Source organism: Octodon degus, unplaced genomic scaffold (genome assembly GCF_000260255.1).
Source record: "Octodon degus isolate 3935 unplaced genomic scaffold, OctDeg1.0 scaffold00115, whole genome shotgun sequence".
Classification (NCBI taxonomy): Eukaryota; Metazoa; Chordata; class Mammalia; order Rodentia; family Octodontidae; genus Octodon; species Octodon degus.
The window spans coordinates 7,867,498-7,886,751 of record NW_004524691.1 but is presented as its reverse complement, the minus strand read 5'-3'; the positions used below and the strand labels follow the sequence as shown (position 1 = coordinate 7,886,751).

The following is a 19,254-nucleotide window of genomic DNA, read 5'->3' as shown; positions in this document are numbered from 1 at the left end:
AATTAAATATTAATTAATTCAAATTAAATATTTCAAAATAATATTCAAAAATTAAAATTAAATTGTGAGTCCAACTAAGAGGCCAGAATGTCGTGTATCATATGTATGAATCTGTGGTCAATTCAGAACATTGACACAGTATTAGATTAGGCTAATATATACAAAAATATCAACTAAGAAAGTTTTCATGATAGTAAAGAATTATTAAGAATAAACCATAAAAAAAAATACAGAAATGGCAAATATATGACCAGCACTTCTAACAGTTTGGGGACAGGATATCACACAAAGTTCGAGTACGTGGTGGACATGGACAGTGTCCATGATGCTTACTGGTGGCCAGGTGTCACTTGTGGGACTGAGCTACTGCTATTTCCTTGATATCCACCCTGTAGACCTGGACAGAATTATGACCTGTAGGGTGCAGGAGAAGTCCATTTGTAGAGTATGCTGATGGAAATATTTTGCTGCTGTATACAAAAGAATAATTAAAAGACTGCTTTTGTATACCTCTTTTTCTTCTGTGTGTGTTTGCCCTATTTGTTAGGTTCTTTCCGTTTTCATTCATGGAGTTGTGGTCCTTTTGATCCTTCTCTAGAATATCTTTTAGTAGTCTGTGTATAGTTGGCTTCATCGTCATGAAATTCTTTAGTTGTTTTTTGTCATGGAACTATTTCACTACCCCATTAAACTTGAAAGAGTTTTGCAGGGTATAGCAGTCTGGGTTGGAATTTGTTCTCTTGCAAGGCTTGAAGTACTTTCCTCCATGCTCTTCTTGACTTGATGGTTTGTGAAGAGAGATCTTCCCTTATTCTGATGGGTTTTCATTTAAATGTGATCTGTTTCTTTTTTGTAGCGGCTTTTAGTATTCTGTTCTTGTGCTGAATTTCTGGGATCTTGATTATTATATGTGTGGGTGTGGTTTTAATTGGGTTAATGTTTTTTGGAGTTCCATATGCTTCGGTTACTGAATGTCAGATTGTTTCCCCATATTTGGGAAGTTTTCTGCTATTACTTCTGCTTGTAATCTCTTTATATCATTTGTATTGACTCCTTTCTCATTGATTCCTATTAGTCTTACGTTGTTCATCTTTGCATGATATTGCAGGTGTTGAATTATTTTTTCCTGTATCCCAGTTGTTTTAAAGAGATCTTTTCTTACCTTTTCACTAGCTGTAATGGTGTGTTCAAGGTCTGAGAGTCTATTTTCACTTTCATTCAAACGATTGAGCCAGCTTGTGATTGAGGTTTTAATTTCCTGTATATCACTTTGAATCTGTTTCATGCATTTTATTTCTTTCTTATATTGCTCATTCAAGGATTCCATGATTTTTCTATTATCCTCTATTTTTTTTAATCGGTGTCTTCTTTAGAAGCACTTAGTACTTCTTTCATTATAGTTGTCCTTTCTTCTTTTACTTCAGAAATTATCTCTTATCTGATTTCCCGTATACCTTTTTGCAGTTGTTTATATACTTCAGACACTATTATTTCAGAGATTTCAGGTGTGTGATTTCCAATTTCTTCTATGCTGTTGTCTCCTGCATTTGTTCTGAGTGATCTCGGGGCCTGAGAATGCATTTTGCTGCTTGTCTTTGTCATTTTGCATAGCACTGTCTTCTGACCTTTGGTGTAGAGCTTTGGTAGAGTTGTTACCTTAGCACCAGGCTCAGATCTACCAAGTTCAAACTCATCCAGGTAGATGTGGCTGGGGTCTGGCTACTCTGTTCACTTTTTCCTGCTGCAGCGCTTGGAGGTGAACCCTCTGTGCCACTCTGGCAAGATGTTCTGCTCCGGGGTCAGCTGGATGTGTCTTGCCTCTAGCCTCTCTGCAGGGAGTTCTGCTGCAGGCTTCCACTCCGGGCACACTGGGCCTGTGCGCTGGCTGGAATGATGATCCTGCTCACACTCTGGGCCTGAGTGCTGGCTGGAGTGGGGATTTGGCAGGCCCCCATCAGTCTTACTCACACCAGTAATTCTTACAGATGGACTAAAATGCCTTTTGCACAAAGGAATGTGCATGAGTCTTTGGGGGACAAGGGGCAGAATGTTATGGTTCATGTCTAGGTGTTCTCCCAAAGCCTCATAGTCATGGGGTGGATCTAGAGGTTGTGATTAATTTGTGATCCAAAGCTGGGATTATGGGTGTGAATGCTACACCACCCTAAGGCAGATAGTCTAAGTGCAATATAAGGGAGGGAGAGAGGCTTGCTTTCTGCCCCTGCTCTTCCCTTTTGCTCTTGCTGTTTTCTCCCCCCATGAACTGCTGCACTCTGCCATGTGCCACTCTGCCTTGGAGCCAGCTGAGTATGGATTGAAACCTCCACAAACTGTGAGCTAAATAAACCTTCCTTAATTTTGGGTGTCATATTTTGTCTCAGCAGTGAGAGAAAAATAACTGAGACAATCTCTCTAAGTTGCCCAGGTTTGACTTGAACTTGCGATCCTCCTGTCTTAGCCTTTCAGGGCACTGGGATTACAGATGTGCACTACTACACTTGGATAAATATTGGTATAGTGTTTTCTTCCATGCTTATATTTTGCTTCTATCTGTCCCTCTATTGCCTTCCCTCATACCTCTCTACTCCATCCTTTCCTTTTAATAATAGATGCTTCTATTTCATGCTATCTGATTTCACATTCAGTGAAAACATGTATGACTTGTCTTTCTGTACCTAGTTTATTTCAACTTGGTAATCTCTAGTTCTATCCGTTTTCTTGCAAATATCATAATTTTGGGGTTTTTTGGCTAATACTTCATTGTGTAAATATACCACACTTATCCACTTATCTGTTGATTGACACCTTGGCTTATTTCATATCATGGCTGGTTCACAATCAATATGGATATTCAAGTATTCCTGTAGTACTTTAATACCTTTGGGTACTTAACAGGTCACTGCTTTTGTATCTTGAGTGTTTACTAATGTTTGTAGAAGCTCTGCAACTTATTCAGGATTATTTGAGATACAGATTCATTGAGATTATTCCCTTCGGTGCATTTTTGATTGCTTAAAAGTACCTAGCAAGGGAAGTTATTGGAAACTGTCTGGATTAGAATTGGGAAGAGCTGAGCATGGTTTTCATGTAGATTGACTAATAGCTACATTTAGTATTTTCCTTTATTTAAAGTTTCTGGTTCAGCTTTGACATCTCTTACCCCTAGGGAAGTACCGAGATGCTGCCCTACCTGGAGAAGGTACAAGGGAACAGGTCAGTGGGATAAAGCAGTGTAGTAGTACAGTGGTTACAAGATTGCGCTTCGGGGCGAGGACTTCTGGGTCTCACAGCTGTGCTGGGTGCTCTGAGACCTTGAGGAGCAGGTTAGCAAATCTCAGGCTCCTTAGCTGGAAGATAAATGTTACAACCCTCGTGACTACTACAGAAGATTATTTTAATCATTACACAAATAGAAATATGAAAAAAAAAAATCCTACTGTGATGCCAGGACCAGGCAAGGGACGTTACTAAAATTGTGAAGCGATAGGAGAAGTTAGAGTAGGAAGCAAATTCTCCTAATGTTGAGCTTCTGTTTGCTTCAGCAGAGTAAAGCATATTTTATTTCTAAGCATTACTAAATTTGGCAAATGTAACAATTACAGTTCAGTTACTAAATGAAATTTGATTCCCCATATATGTCCAGTTGTGCTTTGATATAAGTACAAAAATGTGACCTTATCAAATATTTATAGTACTTAGTTAAATAGCCTATGAGTTTGGACAAATTGTGACCTTTCCCCAACTATTAATTTCCTCCCCTATTAAATGGGGATTGTAAAGTTTTTTTTAAAGCAGTTTAGTTCGTGGAACCCTCACAATGATTTTGTGAGCTGGTGCTGGAGAGCAGTGAGGTAGCTGTCACCGCAGCTGGGCACCCAGGCCAGTGGAGAGTATGGATCCCTGCTCACCCTGACCACGGCAGTACCTGGGCTACAGAATGGCTGCTAACCAGACTGGCACTTTCACATTCTCAACAAAGTATGACTTACAAAAAGAAAAGCACGCTTTATATGATGAACTGTAAAGGCGAACACACCTGTGGTCAAGAAGTATAGCCAGAAGTTGCCTTAACCACTCTCTGTTGTAGTTCCTCCCCCTCCTTGGGAGGCCAGTGGCCTAAATTATAACACTGTAGATTAGCTTGCCTGATTTTCAACTTCATGCAACTGGAATAAGGCTGCCTACTCTGGCTTCTTTCCCTCAACATTATGGTAGAGTCTCTCTTTTTTAAAAAAAAAAATTATTTACTTATTTGGTACAGGTCTGGCTGCACAGCTCAGACTTGTAGTGATCTCCCTGTGTCAGCCTCCCCAGCACTGGAATTACAGGTGTGCATCATCACACACGGCATGTGGTATTGGGGATCGAACTTAAGTCCTTGCGCTTGCTAGGCAGGTGCTTAGACCACCCAGCTATCTCCCCAACCCTGTGGTAGATTCTCTATGCTGTCATGCAAGATGGTGTTTTATTCACTGTAGATGATGTGTGGTTATATATTTATCTGGCCTGTGGGTAGCCATTGTGGCTATTCTCATTGGTGGGGCTGGTTTTGATAGTGCACTATTAGGAGCTTGTACATGGTTTTGGAGGGAGGGGTTCTTTAATCAGAACTTGGGCCTGTTTTTTATGTGCCTTGAAGTCCTGATGGATGCACAGGTTAATGTAGAGTGGGGCTGCTGTATGACAGCATGCATGTTCAGCATTCATAGATAACATGAACGCAAGACATCAGAGTAACTGCATCAGTTTGCATTTACTCCAAACTACTACTTAAAATTTTGCTTGAGAATTCATAGGAACTAAGCTTTCGACCAAATACAAGGGTGTCATTGGACCAGAGTTTTCAAAATTATTTCCTCCCTATCAGAGGCTTTGAAAATTCAAGCTGATTGTGCTGTCTTTCTTCATTCATTCACAATTTTTCCATTCTTCAGGAAAGCTTCTCAGTGTGTAGTTTTCTGTATCAGAGTCTTGTACTTTTCTTGCTAGCTTTGACACTTTAGATTGTGTTGCTGTCATACTTTTTCTGTTCAATTTTTAGTGTTTAATGTTGGTGACTTATATGTTGAGCCCTCATAGTCAGCATCTAAGTAAACCTGTTAGTTTTTATGTATTATCATCCTTTCATTTTTCTATGTAGATGATTATAAAATGTGAAAATAACATCTTTCTCTTCCTTTTCAAAATTTTTAGTGTCTCATTTTCTTTCTTGTTATGATGGCTAGTGAGGGTCTTCAGAATCGCAGAGGGATAGTGGTCTTTCTTTCTGGTCTTTTTCCTGACTAGTGGAAGTGTTTCTGGAGTTCATCATCATAATTGCTGTACTTTTCTGTAGCAGAGTAAGGAACTTCCCTTCTGTTCATAACGTCTTGTAATTTCATGAAAATCATCTTTATTTTTATTTTATTTTCTGCTTTATTTCTTCTCTTTTTTAGGTAGTAGCAATTTTCTTTTTAATTTAGTACAGGGTCTACAGGGTCTGACTATACAGATCGGACTCGTAGTGATCCTCCTGTGTTCAGCCTCCCAAGTGCTGGGATTATAGGCACGCACCACCACACCCAGTCTCACTTGTCCTCTCAGCATGCCCTAGGGGCAGGGCCAGCATGACACACCAAGTATAGAACCTCAGTTTCTGCCTCTGCCTAAGCAGGCGCTTTAATCCACTGAGCTATCTGGTCAGCCCACACAAAATTATTTTTTAGCTTCTTGAGATAGGTACTTAACTCATTTATTTTCAATTTGTAGTTTTCAAAATATGTTACTTGTAGAGATAATGAAATGAGCCAAACTCATGAGTCTGAATACTGTATAATTGCATACTGCCTCCCAGCGCAGCGTGTGACTGCATTTGTGTGACATTCCAGCAAACGAAGAGCTGTAATTAGGGACAGCATACTGACCAGTGGTTGACAAGAATGTACCTTGTACCTTTTGCCTAGCTTGTGCCAATGGTTTTGTTCAACTATAGTGGACAAAATACTATGTTGCATGATGGCATAGAGAATCTGCCATAGGGCTAAGGAAATAGCTGGGTAGTCCAAGCACCTGCCTAGCAAGCACAAGGACGTGTTCCATCCCCAGTACCATGCTGTGCCAGCCACTGATGTAAAAAACACAGAGCAGCACAATGAAAAGGTCAAATTTTATTGTATGTAAGATTTATTTGTGTGTAAATAACTGTACAGAAATTAGTGGATTGAGAAATACACATAAAGTAATTCTGCTTTTAAAAGGTACATTATTTTTAAAAGTTTATTTGTTTTCTATAAGGACTGATTTAGAGAAATCCAGTGCATTACGTTTGCTACAGCAGTGTTGCAGTGGACAGCCTTACATTACACATGTCTTTTACATTGCATAGGTAGCTGTGTCTGAAATGAATTCCAGGATCAAAATTTCTGACAAAAGAGTTAAATATATTATAATTTGAATAAGTATTTTCACAGTCCTCCACAGAGCTATTGCCATTTTGTTCTTGGACAAAAAGACACCAAAAGGATTTATCTTAACTTTTTTTGTTGTTATTATTAAATTATCTGAGATTAAAGACAGATACCTTGGTGTTTTGCTCCTAAATATGTGTACGATTTAAAATAAACTTAAAGTGGTTTTTAACAGCTTTATTATTATTATATTTACATAATTATAAAATTATTTTACTAATTGCACAGTTTGACGATGTTTTCTTAATTCAGAGTTGCGCTGTCACTGACATATTTTAAAATATTGTCATCATCATTAGAAATTTCTTCATGCTGCTTGTCATAAATTCCTGATCCCGTATGCAGGCAACCACTAACCTACTATCAATAGATTTTTTTTCCTTTCCTGAATATTTTCTTTAAATGAAATTGTGCAATTTATGATCTTGCACATCTGAATTCTTTTACTTGGCACGTGCATAACAATTATGAGTTTGTACAGTTGTCATTTGCTGCGGGCTGTAATGGTGCCGTCTTCCCTTCTTATACCTGAGTAGAATGCTGTTGCTTAGCTATGACACATTTTCTTTATCTGAGAACATTTCCTTTTGTAGCCAGTTGACACTGTCACACTTTTTAACAAAAGTAATAATCCTCCTGTGTCACCTAATGCTTAGGTTATTTTTGGATTTCTCCAGGCCACAGCCATCCATTCTGTCATATACATCCCTCAATCTTTTACCTACAATCATCCCTTTTTTGCAGCACTACTTGCTGAAAAAGCCATGCTAGTTCTCTGAGAAACTCCATCTCCTGGATTTGCTTGATTGCTTCCTGGTATTGCATAACTTCTCTTTTTATCTCTATTTCTTGTAAACTTGGTAAGATTTCAGTTAAATGTTTTGGCTAGGGTACATCAGAGATGGTATTTTTATGCTTCATATTTTATCTATTAGGAGGTACGTAATGTGTGTTTCCACCACTTAAAGTGTTAAGGTTGATCACCAGATTTGCTAGTCCACCCTCATCCTCCAGAATAAGGTCTATATTCTTTTAGTCCTTGCAGCCAAAGATAATCTTTTGTGTGTGTGTGTGTTTTTAAATTGTTTTTTATTTTTAATAATTTTATTGAGAAAGAAGTAGCAATGAGATAGTTTCAGAACAGGTTAGCAGGACACATTTTCTTTATCTGGGAATAATTAATACATTGCATATTGTTGTTTTTGTAGTAGTTATTCATAGTATAAGATGCAGACATGATAGCTTGTCTAAACCCTATTAGTTCAAAATTTCCTTCTTGACTTTGATAAATGAGCAACTTGCTTGAGGGGGAGGATCCATTTCTTCCAGTGAGTGGTTGCCTGTGGATGTTTGTCCTGCCTAGGGTTCATTCATTGGCAGCCAGAGTGCACATAGGTGCCACCTGGTTCTGTTCTCGACTCATGAAGGATGCCGGGAACTTCATGAGGTACACTGTGGCCAGTGCAACTCAAACACATCAAAGGGCACATTGCTTTGTAATGCACTTGGTAATTTTGAAGAGAAAGCACCTCAGTTTTGCCATTTAAGGTTTTGATTTTGCATTTAATTCATAACAGTCCCTGAAGATTCTTCAGACTAAGGTTTTTATCTTGTATTAAAATAATTCAGGGGGCTAAGGAGATAGCTCAGTAGGAAAAGCGCTTACCAAGATCCTGAGCTCAATCCTGAGTGCCAAAAAAATAAATAAATAAGTAAATAAGATAATTCAACCCTCCTTTATTCCTTTTTTTTAAAAAATAATTTTATTGAGAAACAAATAGCAGTGAGACAGTTTCAAAACCAATTAGTAGGACAGTTTTAATATTTAATACATTGCATATTGTTGTCTTAGTGGTTATTTATCATACAAGATGCAGACATGATATCCTGTCCACAAACACTATTAGAACAAATCTTTCTATTCATTACATTAAAAGAATGTAGCTGTATATCTATCATAACAATTTTGAATATACAAATACAAAATGGTTGTTCATTTGTATCCCATTTTTATTTAGTCTTGTCAGAGATGGGTATTTCATTGTCATTTAAATATTATAGGTGTGTGAATTCAGCAAAATATTCCAATATAGTCCACAGTAGTAGTGGGTTTCCCCTAAGACTGGCAGTGTCAGAAGTTGTTGATTTGATTCTTTTATAGCTCAGCATATTAATATGGCTTTACTTTTTATGCTTTGTTTTTATACTTTTCTGCTGAATGGTTAAGGCCAAGATAAAGCAAGGCCTATATAACAAGAAAGGTAGCTTTTGTAACTGATAAGGTCAGTCAAATCTGCTCAGGATTTATCCTGAAACCTTGTACCGCAGTTTGTAGATCTTTTGTCAGTGTCAGCCATGTGGATGAGTCATGGCCATTGCTTGGTCAGTGTGCTCTCTGTGAAAGCCTGAGAGAATTTCTCTCCATGTGACTCTCTTTAGGCACACTCTACATCATCGATCACTTTTCTCTGTGACCCCATAATCTCCTTGATCAGAAAATTTGGGACACAGCTGAGTTACATGATGTTACAGAATAGGTTCTCCTATGACCTGAGTCTTCACTGACCTTGAAAGGCTGGGGCCAAACTGTTGGCTGTCCTTACAGCCCTTCTTTTTCTTTAATTTTTGGTCTGCAAACTTAGGTTGTTAACCATCTGGAAGAGAAGCTTATTAATATTACCCTACAACCTAGGCAGTTGAGCTTAATTTCTCTATCTGGCTGAATATCAAATATCTTAGGTATAACATGGAACAGGTATTTTCCATCAAGTATTGATATGTTAACCAAAAGGTAATCTTTGCAAGTATTTCTTTGGCACCATATAGATGTCCAGTTACCCATCAATCTTCCCTTAGATGATCAAAATAGTGATTGATAATCAATGCTTGAATCAATAATGTCACAGTGTTTTATTCTGTCATTTCATTTACATTTATAACTTTTTTTTCTATGAATAAGAGCTTTTCCTTTTCAACTAGAATGATTTGATTTCTTTGAACTATACATAAGCATGAAAAAGAAATGCTTGTCTCCCTCCCTTCCCAGTAATTTTCAAGGGTTGGTATAGTATCTGCCTCATTGAAATGTAGTATGCTTTCAGTGTTCAGTTGCCAAGTTTGTGACTAGATGTTTGCAAAAGTCTCCTGTAGTCATGAGGTGGCCTTCTAGAGTATGTCATTAGATCATGATCCAATGCTGGGATTATAGGTGTGAGTGCTGCACCCACCCTGGGGTGGATAGCCTGAATGTCATGTAAGGGAGGAAAAGGGCTTGTTCTCTGCCCCTGCTCCTCCTTTTTTTGCTCTTGCTGTTTTCTGTCACCATGAACTGCTGCCCTCTGTTGTGTGACACTGTGCCTTGGAGCCAGCTGAGTAGGGACTGAAACCTTCACAAACTGTGAGCTAAATAAACTTTTCCTTTCTTAACTTAGAGCATTGAGTATCTTGTCCAAGTCATGAGAGAAAAGTTACCAAGACAACAGAAGTAAATCAAATATTCAGAATTAAAAAGATGTATATGCCTCCCTCCAGGGGTGTCTCAGTTACTTTTCACTCATTTCTGGGACAAAATACCCAACACTTGAAATTAAGGACCCAAAAGGTTTATTTAGCTCGCAGTTAGTGGAGGTTTCAGTCCATACTTGGCTGCCTCCAGGACAGAAGGCAGCCCATAGTTCATGGCGGCAGTGACCAGCGGAGAGCAGAGGAAGGAGCTGCAGTTTTGGCATCTTGTCAAACCTCCCCGCCTTTCTTCCACACTGACTGGGAAAAGAGCTCCACCACGAAGATTGGAGCTCTTCTGAAGTGGCAGGGCTGTAAAGATCAAGGTCCTCTTAAGTGACACAGCTGCGAAGCTCAGAACTCTTCCTAAGAAGTGGATTGGGGGGAAGCCTTCCTCTGCCCTTTTTATGCTGAGTCACTACGGTGCCCTTCTCCCCGTGGAAGCCCAGACATCTTGGTTGACACAATGTATCAAGATAAAGAGGAATGATTGGCGGGGTGTGGAGCTATCATCTTAGGGGCTTTCAGCACACACATCTGTCCCAGAACCCACTCTGATTAAATTACATACATAATATACATAATTAGGAAAAATAAGCATGAGCCCTTTCTAGATTAATGGCTGCATCCTGAAGCCACACTTTTTTTTTTTCCAAATGTATTTGGTATAGGGTCTCCCTATGCAGCTAGGACTTGTAGTGATCCTTCTGTTTTCAGTCTCCCCAGTGCTGAGATTACAGGTGTGCACCACCACACCCAGACTCATTCACGGGCTCAGTGTGCCCGTGGCAGGGCATGCAGGGACCAGGGATTGAACCCTGGTCCTTGGACTTGCCAAAGTAGGCACTTAGTCTGATGAGCTATCTTGCCAAAGGCCTGACTCTTAATGGGAATAAATGGCACACACATCTGGCACCACATTGTTAATCTGGTGTGACAAACAAAGTGTAAATAAGGACCAAATATATTGGGAAAAGGGAAGAAAATGTTCAGATGGGAAGGGGAACCAAGGAGGGGAGGCAGAAGAAAGGAAGAAAGGAAGGGACAAGAAAAGAAAGAACAGAAGTAAAAATGATGGGAACAAAGCTTTTGTAACTAAAAAGGGGAAAGGGGTGAAGGGAGAGCAAAGGAGTGGGGAAAATAGAAGGAAGATGTGCCCTGTACGGGTAACAGACTCCCTGGGGTGAGTGCACTTGCAGCTAAGAGTCTGCAGTCTTCTTCCTTACCTTTGTTTCTTCTATTACATTCCACCCCCAAGTTAATTTTTCAACTTTTTAAAATGTATCATTTGATACTTCTTTGATCAAGAATTTGTGGAATATGTAGGTACTGGTCTGATTGAAAGTGTATTTCACTTTCATTTCATTTGAATTCTCTAAAATTTGTTTACAAAAAAATAAAAAAAAATTTGTTTACAAAATAGGTATAATAAAACTAATTCTCCTATCATACAGTGTAGGTTCTTGGAAGAGAAAAAAATCAATAACTTTTGTCATGAACAGTTTATGAGCTGTTAGATCTATGTGTGTATACATGGCATTAGCAGTAGCTAATATGAATCCTAATTTATTTTAGCATTGTCATTTTGATTTGTCTTTTTTTGAGACAGAGTTTCACTTTGCCTTTCAGGCTGGCCTTGAACTTGTAGTGATCCTCCTGCCTCAGTCCCCCTTGTGCTGGGATTATAGATGTGTGCTACCATACCCAGAAACATAACATTTTGAATGGGTTTTAACAGTCATTCTTGAGTTGAAATAATACGTATTTTGAAATAGAGACCAATCATCAATAGAAATGTCACGAATTATATGTGATTGCAAAAAAAGCTAGGACAAACTCAGAATTCCTGCTACTACTTTATCATATCATTCAGTGAAAGCCTGAGTCATGTAAGCAGAAAATTCAGGTTTGCAATTTTGTTTTTATTTATGAAGGCAATATATGAATAGTGTGGAAAATCCAAATGATAGAGGAAGAAGGGAGAAGAGAGAACCCTTCCAGAAACCTCACAGAATATAAACCACTGCATAATAAGACACGTCCTTCCACATGTCTTGCTCTGGATATATGACCTATGGATTTATAGATACTTAAATCTTTACATCTGCAACAGGAATCATGTCACATGTAGTTTTGCAACTGCAGTTTTCACTTGGTAGTATACCAAAGGAGTGTAGAGAAGTTTTATTACATATAATGAATAAGATATACTGTCCTATGGATGTGTCATAATTTTGTATCATTTGTATCAGTTTTTGTGAGTCTTGTAGCAATTCCTTATTAATACACATTTGAATCAAAATATTTCATTTTATAAACTGTACATAGTTTTCCTGCTTATTTCTGTAGGACAGTTGTTAATAGTGCTGTTGCTTGGTTAATGTTGCACATGGTCCAGCGATCCTGTTGCTAGCTCTATATTCAAAGGAAAAGGGTCCCAAACTATTTATTATAGCACTGTTGACAGTAGCCCATTTATGAAATTAACTGAGTTGTCCATTGGCAGGTGATTGTAGAAAACTAATATGGTACAATATACAGTGAAATATTGTTCAGCTGTTTATAAGATGAAATCCCGTCAGTGAAAGCAGTGTGAGTAGGCCTGGAGGACATTATATAAGTCAGATAAGCCAGGCATAAAGGAGAAAAATACTACATGTGTTTAGTGTTTGTGGGACTAAAAGTGTTGATCACATGCAAGTGGAGGATAGAATAGAGGAAAGTAAAGGATAAGAAGAACAAGAGGAAGGGAAACAGAAAGATGACGTGATGGATTCTTAAGTACAATTAGGAAAAGTGGCTCTCCTTTCTTATAGCAGAGTCCGTTACCAGCGAAAAGAATCTGTCAACTCCCAGTCCCTAGAAATGATAATATCTGAGGAGGCATCAATGCAGATTACTTGCATCTAATCACTGTACTTCGTATTCGTGTGTTCACTACAACACGACACATCATAAAGTATTGTTGATAAACATGCAGTTTTTGGTAAGTGCTGTGCAGTTTCCCTCCTGAAAGTGAGTGGGGATGCCCGTGGGAAGGCCTTTTCCCCTCACACATGCTGTGTTGTGTCTCTTTTCTCTTTTAAATTTGCCAGCTTGAGATTTTTACTACACTATTTTTGTTTGTATGTGTCAACGTTGTGTTACTTGGCTTTCTGACACTGACAAAATACTGAGATAACCCAGTTTTAAGGAGGAAGGGTTCCTTTTGGCCCAGTTTCAGAGGGGTCTGTTATCATTTGACTCTGTTGCGTGTGGGCCTTGGTGAGGCAGTGCATCATGGTGTGAGCGTGTGGCAGAGGAGCACTCTTCACCTCATGGTGGCTGGGAAACATAGAGACTGGAGGTGGCAGGATCCCAGTGTCCTTCCCAGGGATGTGTGCTCAGAAACCTAAGTTCCTCCCACTAGGCTGCATCTACTAGAGCAGTGGTGGTGAGCCAAGCTGGAATCCAAAGGCCACTTATTTATCGCAGAGTCAACATTATAGTGAAACCTGAATACTAAGGATTTAGTTTAGAAAAACACCTCACCCATTAACATCTTTTATCTTAAAAGAAAAAATAACACATGTGCGCCACAGATTTGCCACCAGTGCCAGGGGCTGGGAGCCGGGCCCACAGTGCATCAGACTTTGGGGTTCACTCAAGAGCTGCCCTATAACAGACATCTTTCCTTGTTTCAGTGGACATTTGAATTCTGAGAGTTTCATTTTTAAGCATTTATTCTCTTTTAGTGTTTAATCCTTTTTTTAAATCCTTAACTGATTTTTAAATTGGGCTTATAAATTCTTTGTCATAAATGTATTTTTCCTCCAGTATGTTTTAATGTTTTTAAATTTTGTTTGCATGTTTGCTCTTTTCAACTTTAGAAATTTTTGAATTATTTTCTCAAAATTTCCTAATGATTTTTTTTGTTGTTTTATTATAGTAGAGTTAATTGGATGGTTTTCCTGTGTTGAGATCATTAAAATATTTATCCATACTTTCTTGTAGTGTTTCTACATGTTAATTTTTTTCCATCTATGAATCTGTAATCCCTCCGGATTATGTTTTGGTAAGCAGTGACATATTTCGGTACCTCTCTGTTTCTTACACCCTTCTCTGGTTTTTAACCTTGACTGGTAGATGGGAAGTGCCTTGCTGCTTACTCGCTTATCAGTGTCTTGGGTGGTTATTAGTGTGGGAGGGGCAGGGGTGGGATGGGGTGGTGATTGGCTTTTGTGTGTTGGGGCTTCCTTCTCTCCATATGTATGTGGAGCAGAGAATTCTGAGAGCTTCTACCAGAGGAGCATCCCTTGGCAGTTTTCTTTTTTACTTCTGTAGTGATTGAGGTTCTTTTTCAAGGGACATGGAAGTGTGGTAGGGAGATGTAAGAAACCAAGGCACCAAGTTATTAGAAATCTTAGATATATGAGTGTGTGTGTGTGTGTGTGTGTGTGTGTGTGTGTGTGTGGTGTGTTTTCTCTCCTTTTACTGGGGATCAAACCTAGGGCCTTATGCAGCCTAACACTGAGATACATCCATGGCTCTCATTTATTTTATTTTTTTATTAATTTTATTGAGAAATAGCAATGAGACAGTTTCAAAACAGGTTAGTAGGATAGTTACAATAATTAATACATTGCATATTGTTGTCTTTATATTTTAAATTTTCAGTCTGAACTGCTTATCAATGGCAGATGTCCTTTTTTCATGATGATGCTCCAAACTCTGAATTCTGTGGCAAGAAGTATTTTTTGTAACTTTATTTCAGCATTCTTAGTTCATAAAAGAATGGGGAGAGAAGAGTGTCTTTCCTTTCCCTCTTTGATGCCTAATCCCAACTCATAAGTAAATGCTATTCATTTCTTAAATATCTTTCAGAAATCGTAAGCATCATTTTTGATAAGCACATACTGCTGAGTGTTCATTTGGTGAAACTGAAGGTCCTTCAGAAGAAATAAATTAAGAAGGTAAGAACTAAACATATCTCCCTATATGGTTTTGAAATATACATTTCTTCAAGTAGTAAGGAAGAAGCTGGACTGACCTACCCTGTGTCCTCATGAGGACAGAAATTGCATATTAAACTCCAGTGTCGTTGCACTCCTGGTGCGATCTCTCCATCTTGCACTTTGACTTGGGAGAGAAGTTGTCCTTGCCAGCAGGGTCATGGACTATAAATGTAGAGACAAGACACATGTACAAGGAACTATGCCACTATGTTGTGTCATAAAATACAGAAATCACTGAAGATAGAGAAGATTATTAGGGCCAGAAGTGATCAGAGTGTGGCTGGATGGAGAGGCAGGAGTGCACCCAGGGACCTTGCGCTGACCGCGGTAGCCAGCCTTCACACAGACATTAATGGTCACCCTCCTCAGCAAGTAAATGAAAGCCCTCTCCACGCCTGCCAGGTGAAGTGCCTTGGTGTAAACAGTCTGTACTGTGTGCTTCTGCCCTATGTATAGGCTCCTTGGGATTTTTTCTTCCCATCTTCTGCTTCCTCTGGTGTCCTGAGTGCCAGATGCAGCTTGTTGATGTATAAAATGCCCCATGAGCATCCATGTGCGAGTGTCCTCATGTTATCCTGTGGCACAGGGAAGCCCCATGGGATCTTGAGCAGGGCTGAAGCCTTCCTGTTGCCACAGTCTGAAGGCACTGGGTCCCATAGCCATTTGCTCATCTCAGTTGGAGGTTTTGGGTGAAAACAAGGGTTCTAGAAAATTCCCTCCCATGTGTGGAGGGAACTCTGATTTGGTGTATGATTTCTGAATAGATTAGATGAGAAACCTGTGAAAATTTAGTACTAAGAAGGGGCCTTTGATGTAAGCACTTGCTAGCCAGACGGAGCACTGAGTTCAGCCAATGAGGTAAAAGGTGCCAGGGGAGGTTTGGGGGAAAGTTTCGCTGTTTCATAGTCTGAGCATTTTAAAGCTCAAGAGTTGGTTTTCCACTTGGTTTCTGGAAGACTGCACTCCCAAGTGAAGGCTTTACCTTAGTAGGTAACTGGGATGGCTGTGAAGCACCTGTGATCCTTCTGCCCCAGCCTCCCTCATAGGCTTGTGCTGCTACACTGGGCTCCAGGTTAATATTATACCAGCAGCCACCATTAATAATTATTGCCATGGATTTTTTTTTTTCCTTTCCAGATTTGCTAGAATAGATCTACAGTTGAGGAAGACATTTGGTTTAGTTGGACACTTGCTAAACTCACCGTTACCTATCTCTTTTTGTCTTTCCAGATATCTAGAGGAAAAAAAAAACTGTATTTCATAATAAAATTATTTGTTTAGAATAAAAAGTTGTTATTTCAAAAGAGTTAAAGGATATATTGATACACTTTATCCTTTGTCTTGTTACAAAAAGCTAAATCACATTATTTAGTTGTCAGTATCCATTTGCTCATAGTTGAATGGATTTAGATAGATTTAGGTCAGGACTTCTAGTTTTGGAGGTTTTGTTCTACTGTTTGTCCCGGAGTAGATAAGCATTCTCAACTGATAGTGTGTTTGGGCTGGTAGACTCTAATCTGATCTTCAACAAACCTTTCAGAACCTGCGCTCCATCAGTCTTGTCAGCCGCTGTGGATGGCCCTGGCTCTCTTGGCTGCCCTTCCAAGTAGGATGTCACTGAGGTCCCTTAAATGGAGCCTCTTGCTGCTGTCACTCCTCAGCTTCCTGGTGATGTGGTACCTCAGCCTTCCTCACTACAATGTGATCGAGCGTGTGAACCTGATGTACTTCTATGAGTATGAACCAGTTTACAGACAAGACTTCCGCTTCACACTTCGAGAGCATTCAAACTGCTCTCATCAAAACCCATTTCTGGTCATCCTTGTGACTTCGCACCCATCCGACGTGAAAGCCAGACAGGCCATTAGAGTTACGTGGGGAGAGAAAAAGTCTTGGTGGGGATATGAGGTTCTCACGTTTTTCTTATTAGGCCAGCAGTCTGAAAGGGAAGACAAAATGTTAACACTGTCCTTAGAGGATGAACACCTTCTCTATGGTGACATAATACGACAAGATTTTTTAGACACATATAATAACCTGACATTAAAGACCATTATGGCATTCAGGTGGGTAACTGAGTTTTGCCCCAATGCCAAGTACATCATGAAGACAGACACTGATGTTTTTATCAATACTGGTAATTTAGTAAAGTATCTTTTAAACTTAAACCACTCAGAGAAGTTTTTCACTGGTTATCCTCTAATTGATAATTACTCTTATAGAGGATTTTACCAAAAAACTCATATTTCATACCAGGAGTATCCTTTCAAGGTGTTCCCTCCCTATTGCAGTGGGTTGGGCTATATTATGTCCAGAGATTTGGTGCCAAGAATCTATGAAATGATGGGCCATGTAAAACCCATCAAGTTTGAAGACGTTTATGTTGGGATCTGTTTGAATCTGTTAAAAGTGGACATTCACATTCCAGAAGATACAAACCTGTTCTTTTTGTATAGAATCCATTTGGATGTCTGTCAGCTCAGACGTGTGATTGCAGCTCATGGGTTTTCTTCTAAGGAAATCATCACATTTTGGCAGGTCATGCTAAGAAATACCACATGTCATTATTAACTTCACACTGTACCAACCGCCTAGTGCAGGGCAGCGCACTCTGTGGAGTGTTAGAGCTGGTGCTGTAGACAACTCCAGAAAGCTCAGTGTGCTGGCTCACGCTGAAGTGGCACTCATGGAGACGGGAGGGCCACACTGTACTTGGGACACATTTTGATAAAATTCAAGTCAGGTCTTTTAATGGCATTTGGAAGAATGAAACATTTATAAAGGCATCAGAGGTACTTGTTCATAAAATTAATCAGACTGAACAATTTGAACATGTCATTCTGTAGACTAGAATTTCTTCAAAGGGTTTCTCTGAATTATAAGCTCATTCATGTATAACAAAGCATTGTGGAGTTCTATTTATTGAACAATCCAAGAGTTTAGTGTGTATCTTACGTGGATTACCAGTTTTTTAAAAAATATGTAGTTCTTTGTAAAGCGACTTCACTGGTTATACTGAACAAAATTTCATTGTTTTTATCACTTGATAGATCTTCATGATCTGATTGCAGAGTTATCAACTATTTAATGTTAGTTCAGACTTTCTGGATGTTTAAATGTTAAGGTGGTTTCAATACTGTAAATGGAATAGTGAATCACCTTTTATATTTGAACTGTGTTCCATTTCACTGATCATTTTATTATTGGTACCATTCTGAGTATTAATCTCTTGAATTTGTTACATATTTTGCTGTGGTATTACAGAGAGAATCTAAAGCAAGAAAATCTGAATTATTGTCATCTTGTTTTTAAAAATGCAGTCCTGTGCTTTTAGATGTCATTCATCTGGCTTGTTTTCCACACGAAACTCAGGAATGATAAAGAATTCCAGGCAGTGTGCTTCCTTTTGGAAAAGACTTTGTGCAAACCAAGGACAAGAACATGAGGGGCAGCAGTTTATGAAAAGTGCCACATTCCGGAGTTTGAGCTGGAAAGACTGAACATCCAGGCTGCGTTGCCGATCTGTTCCGTGTATTTCCTCATTAACAGTCAATTTGTGAATAAAGAGGAAAAAAGAAAAAAGACAAAGAAGTAACGGCTGCCGTTATTTGTCATCAAGGTGAAAGGGCTGATGCATATCCTGAAGTTAGTTTAAATCTTACATGTTTTCATAGACGTGGCAGTGGGGTCTTTGTTAGACGTGCCACTCTTAGACCAAAGAGGACTGGTTGTCCCATAATCCTGGGATTATTTAACTTTCTATTAAAGTTTTAAGTTTCTTTTTTTTCTTAGTTATATACAAGAAAAGGGATAAATCCTCATCTAGGAAATATCAGCTTGAAAGTATGTGGTCAGCTTTTCTATTAGCCAAATTTTAATTCTGTGTGAAAAACCAAAGCTTTTTTTTTTTTTTTTGTATTTTAGGGAAGAGCCTACAGGGTGCTCAGGGTCTCACTACTAGATCAAACTCATAGTGATCCACCTATTTACAGCCTCCCAAGCGCTAGGATTATAGGTGCACACCACCACACCCTGTCTTGGCTTCTGCGCCTGCTTGCAGATGCTTTAATCTGCTGAACGAATTGGCTGGCCCCCAAACCTTTTTCTTTTTAATTTTTAAAAATCATTTATTTATCTTTTTGGTGCAGGGTCATGCTACGCAGCTCAGACTCAGTGATCCTCTTGTCTCAGCCTCCCCAGTGCTGGGATTACAGACGTGCATCACCATGCCTGGTTTCAGTAGCTGGCATGGCATGCGGTACCAGGGATCAAACCTGAGTCCTTGTGCTTTCCAGGCAGGTGCTTAGACCGCT

The 19,254-nt window shown here is 39.1% G+C and overlaps 1 protein-coding gene across 13 annotated transcripts in view; it reads left to right on the top strand.

Annotated features, from left to right (window-relative positions):
• Window positions 1–18,145, top strand: part of B3galnt1 (beta-1,3-N-acetylgalactosaminyltransferase 1 (globoside blood group)) — a 31,597-nt gene extending 13,452 nt beyond the window's left edge. For 11 of the 13 annotated variants that reach the window (XM_023699728.1, XM_023699727.1, XM_023699725.1 and 8 more), the window contains 2 exons: window positions 14,811–14,899; window positions 16,482–18,145. In XM_023699728.1, the coding sequence (XP_023555496.1) occupies window positions 16,517–17,512 (996 nt within the window). In that variant the 5' untranslated portion in view covers window positions 14,811–14,899; window positions 16,482–16,516 and the 3' untranslated portion in view covers window positions 17,513–18,145. Of the gene's footprint in view, window positions 1–12,763; window positions 12,934–14,810; window positions 14,900–15,174; window positions 15,344–16,481 lie in introns of those variants that run through there. The other 2 variants (XM_023699724.1, XM_004639856.2) reach the window with 2 other exon arrangements.
• The last annotated feature ends 1,109 nt before the right edge of the window (window positions 18,146–19,254 follow it).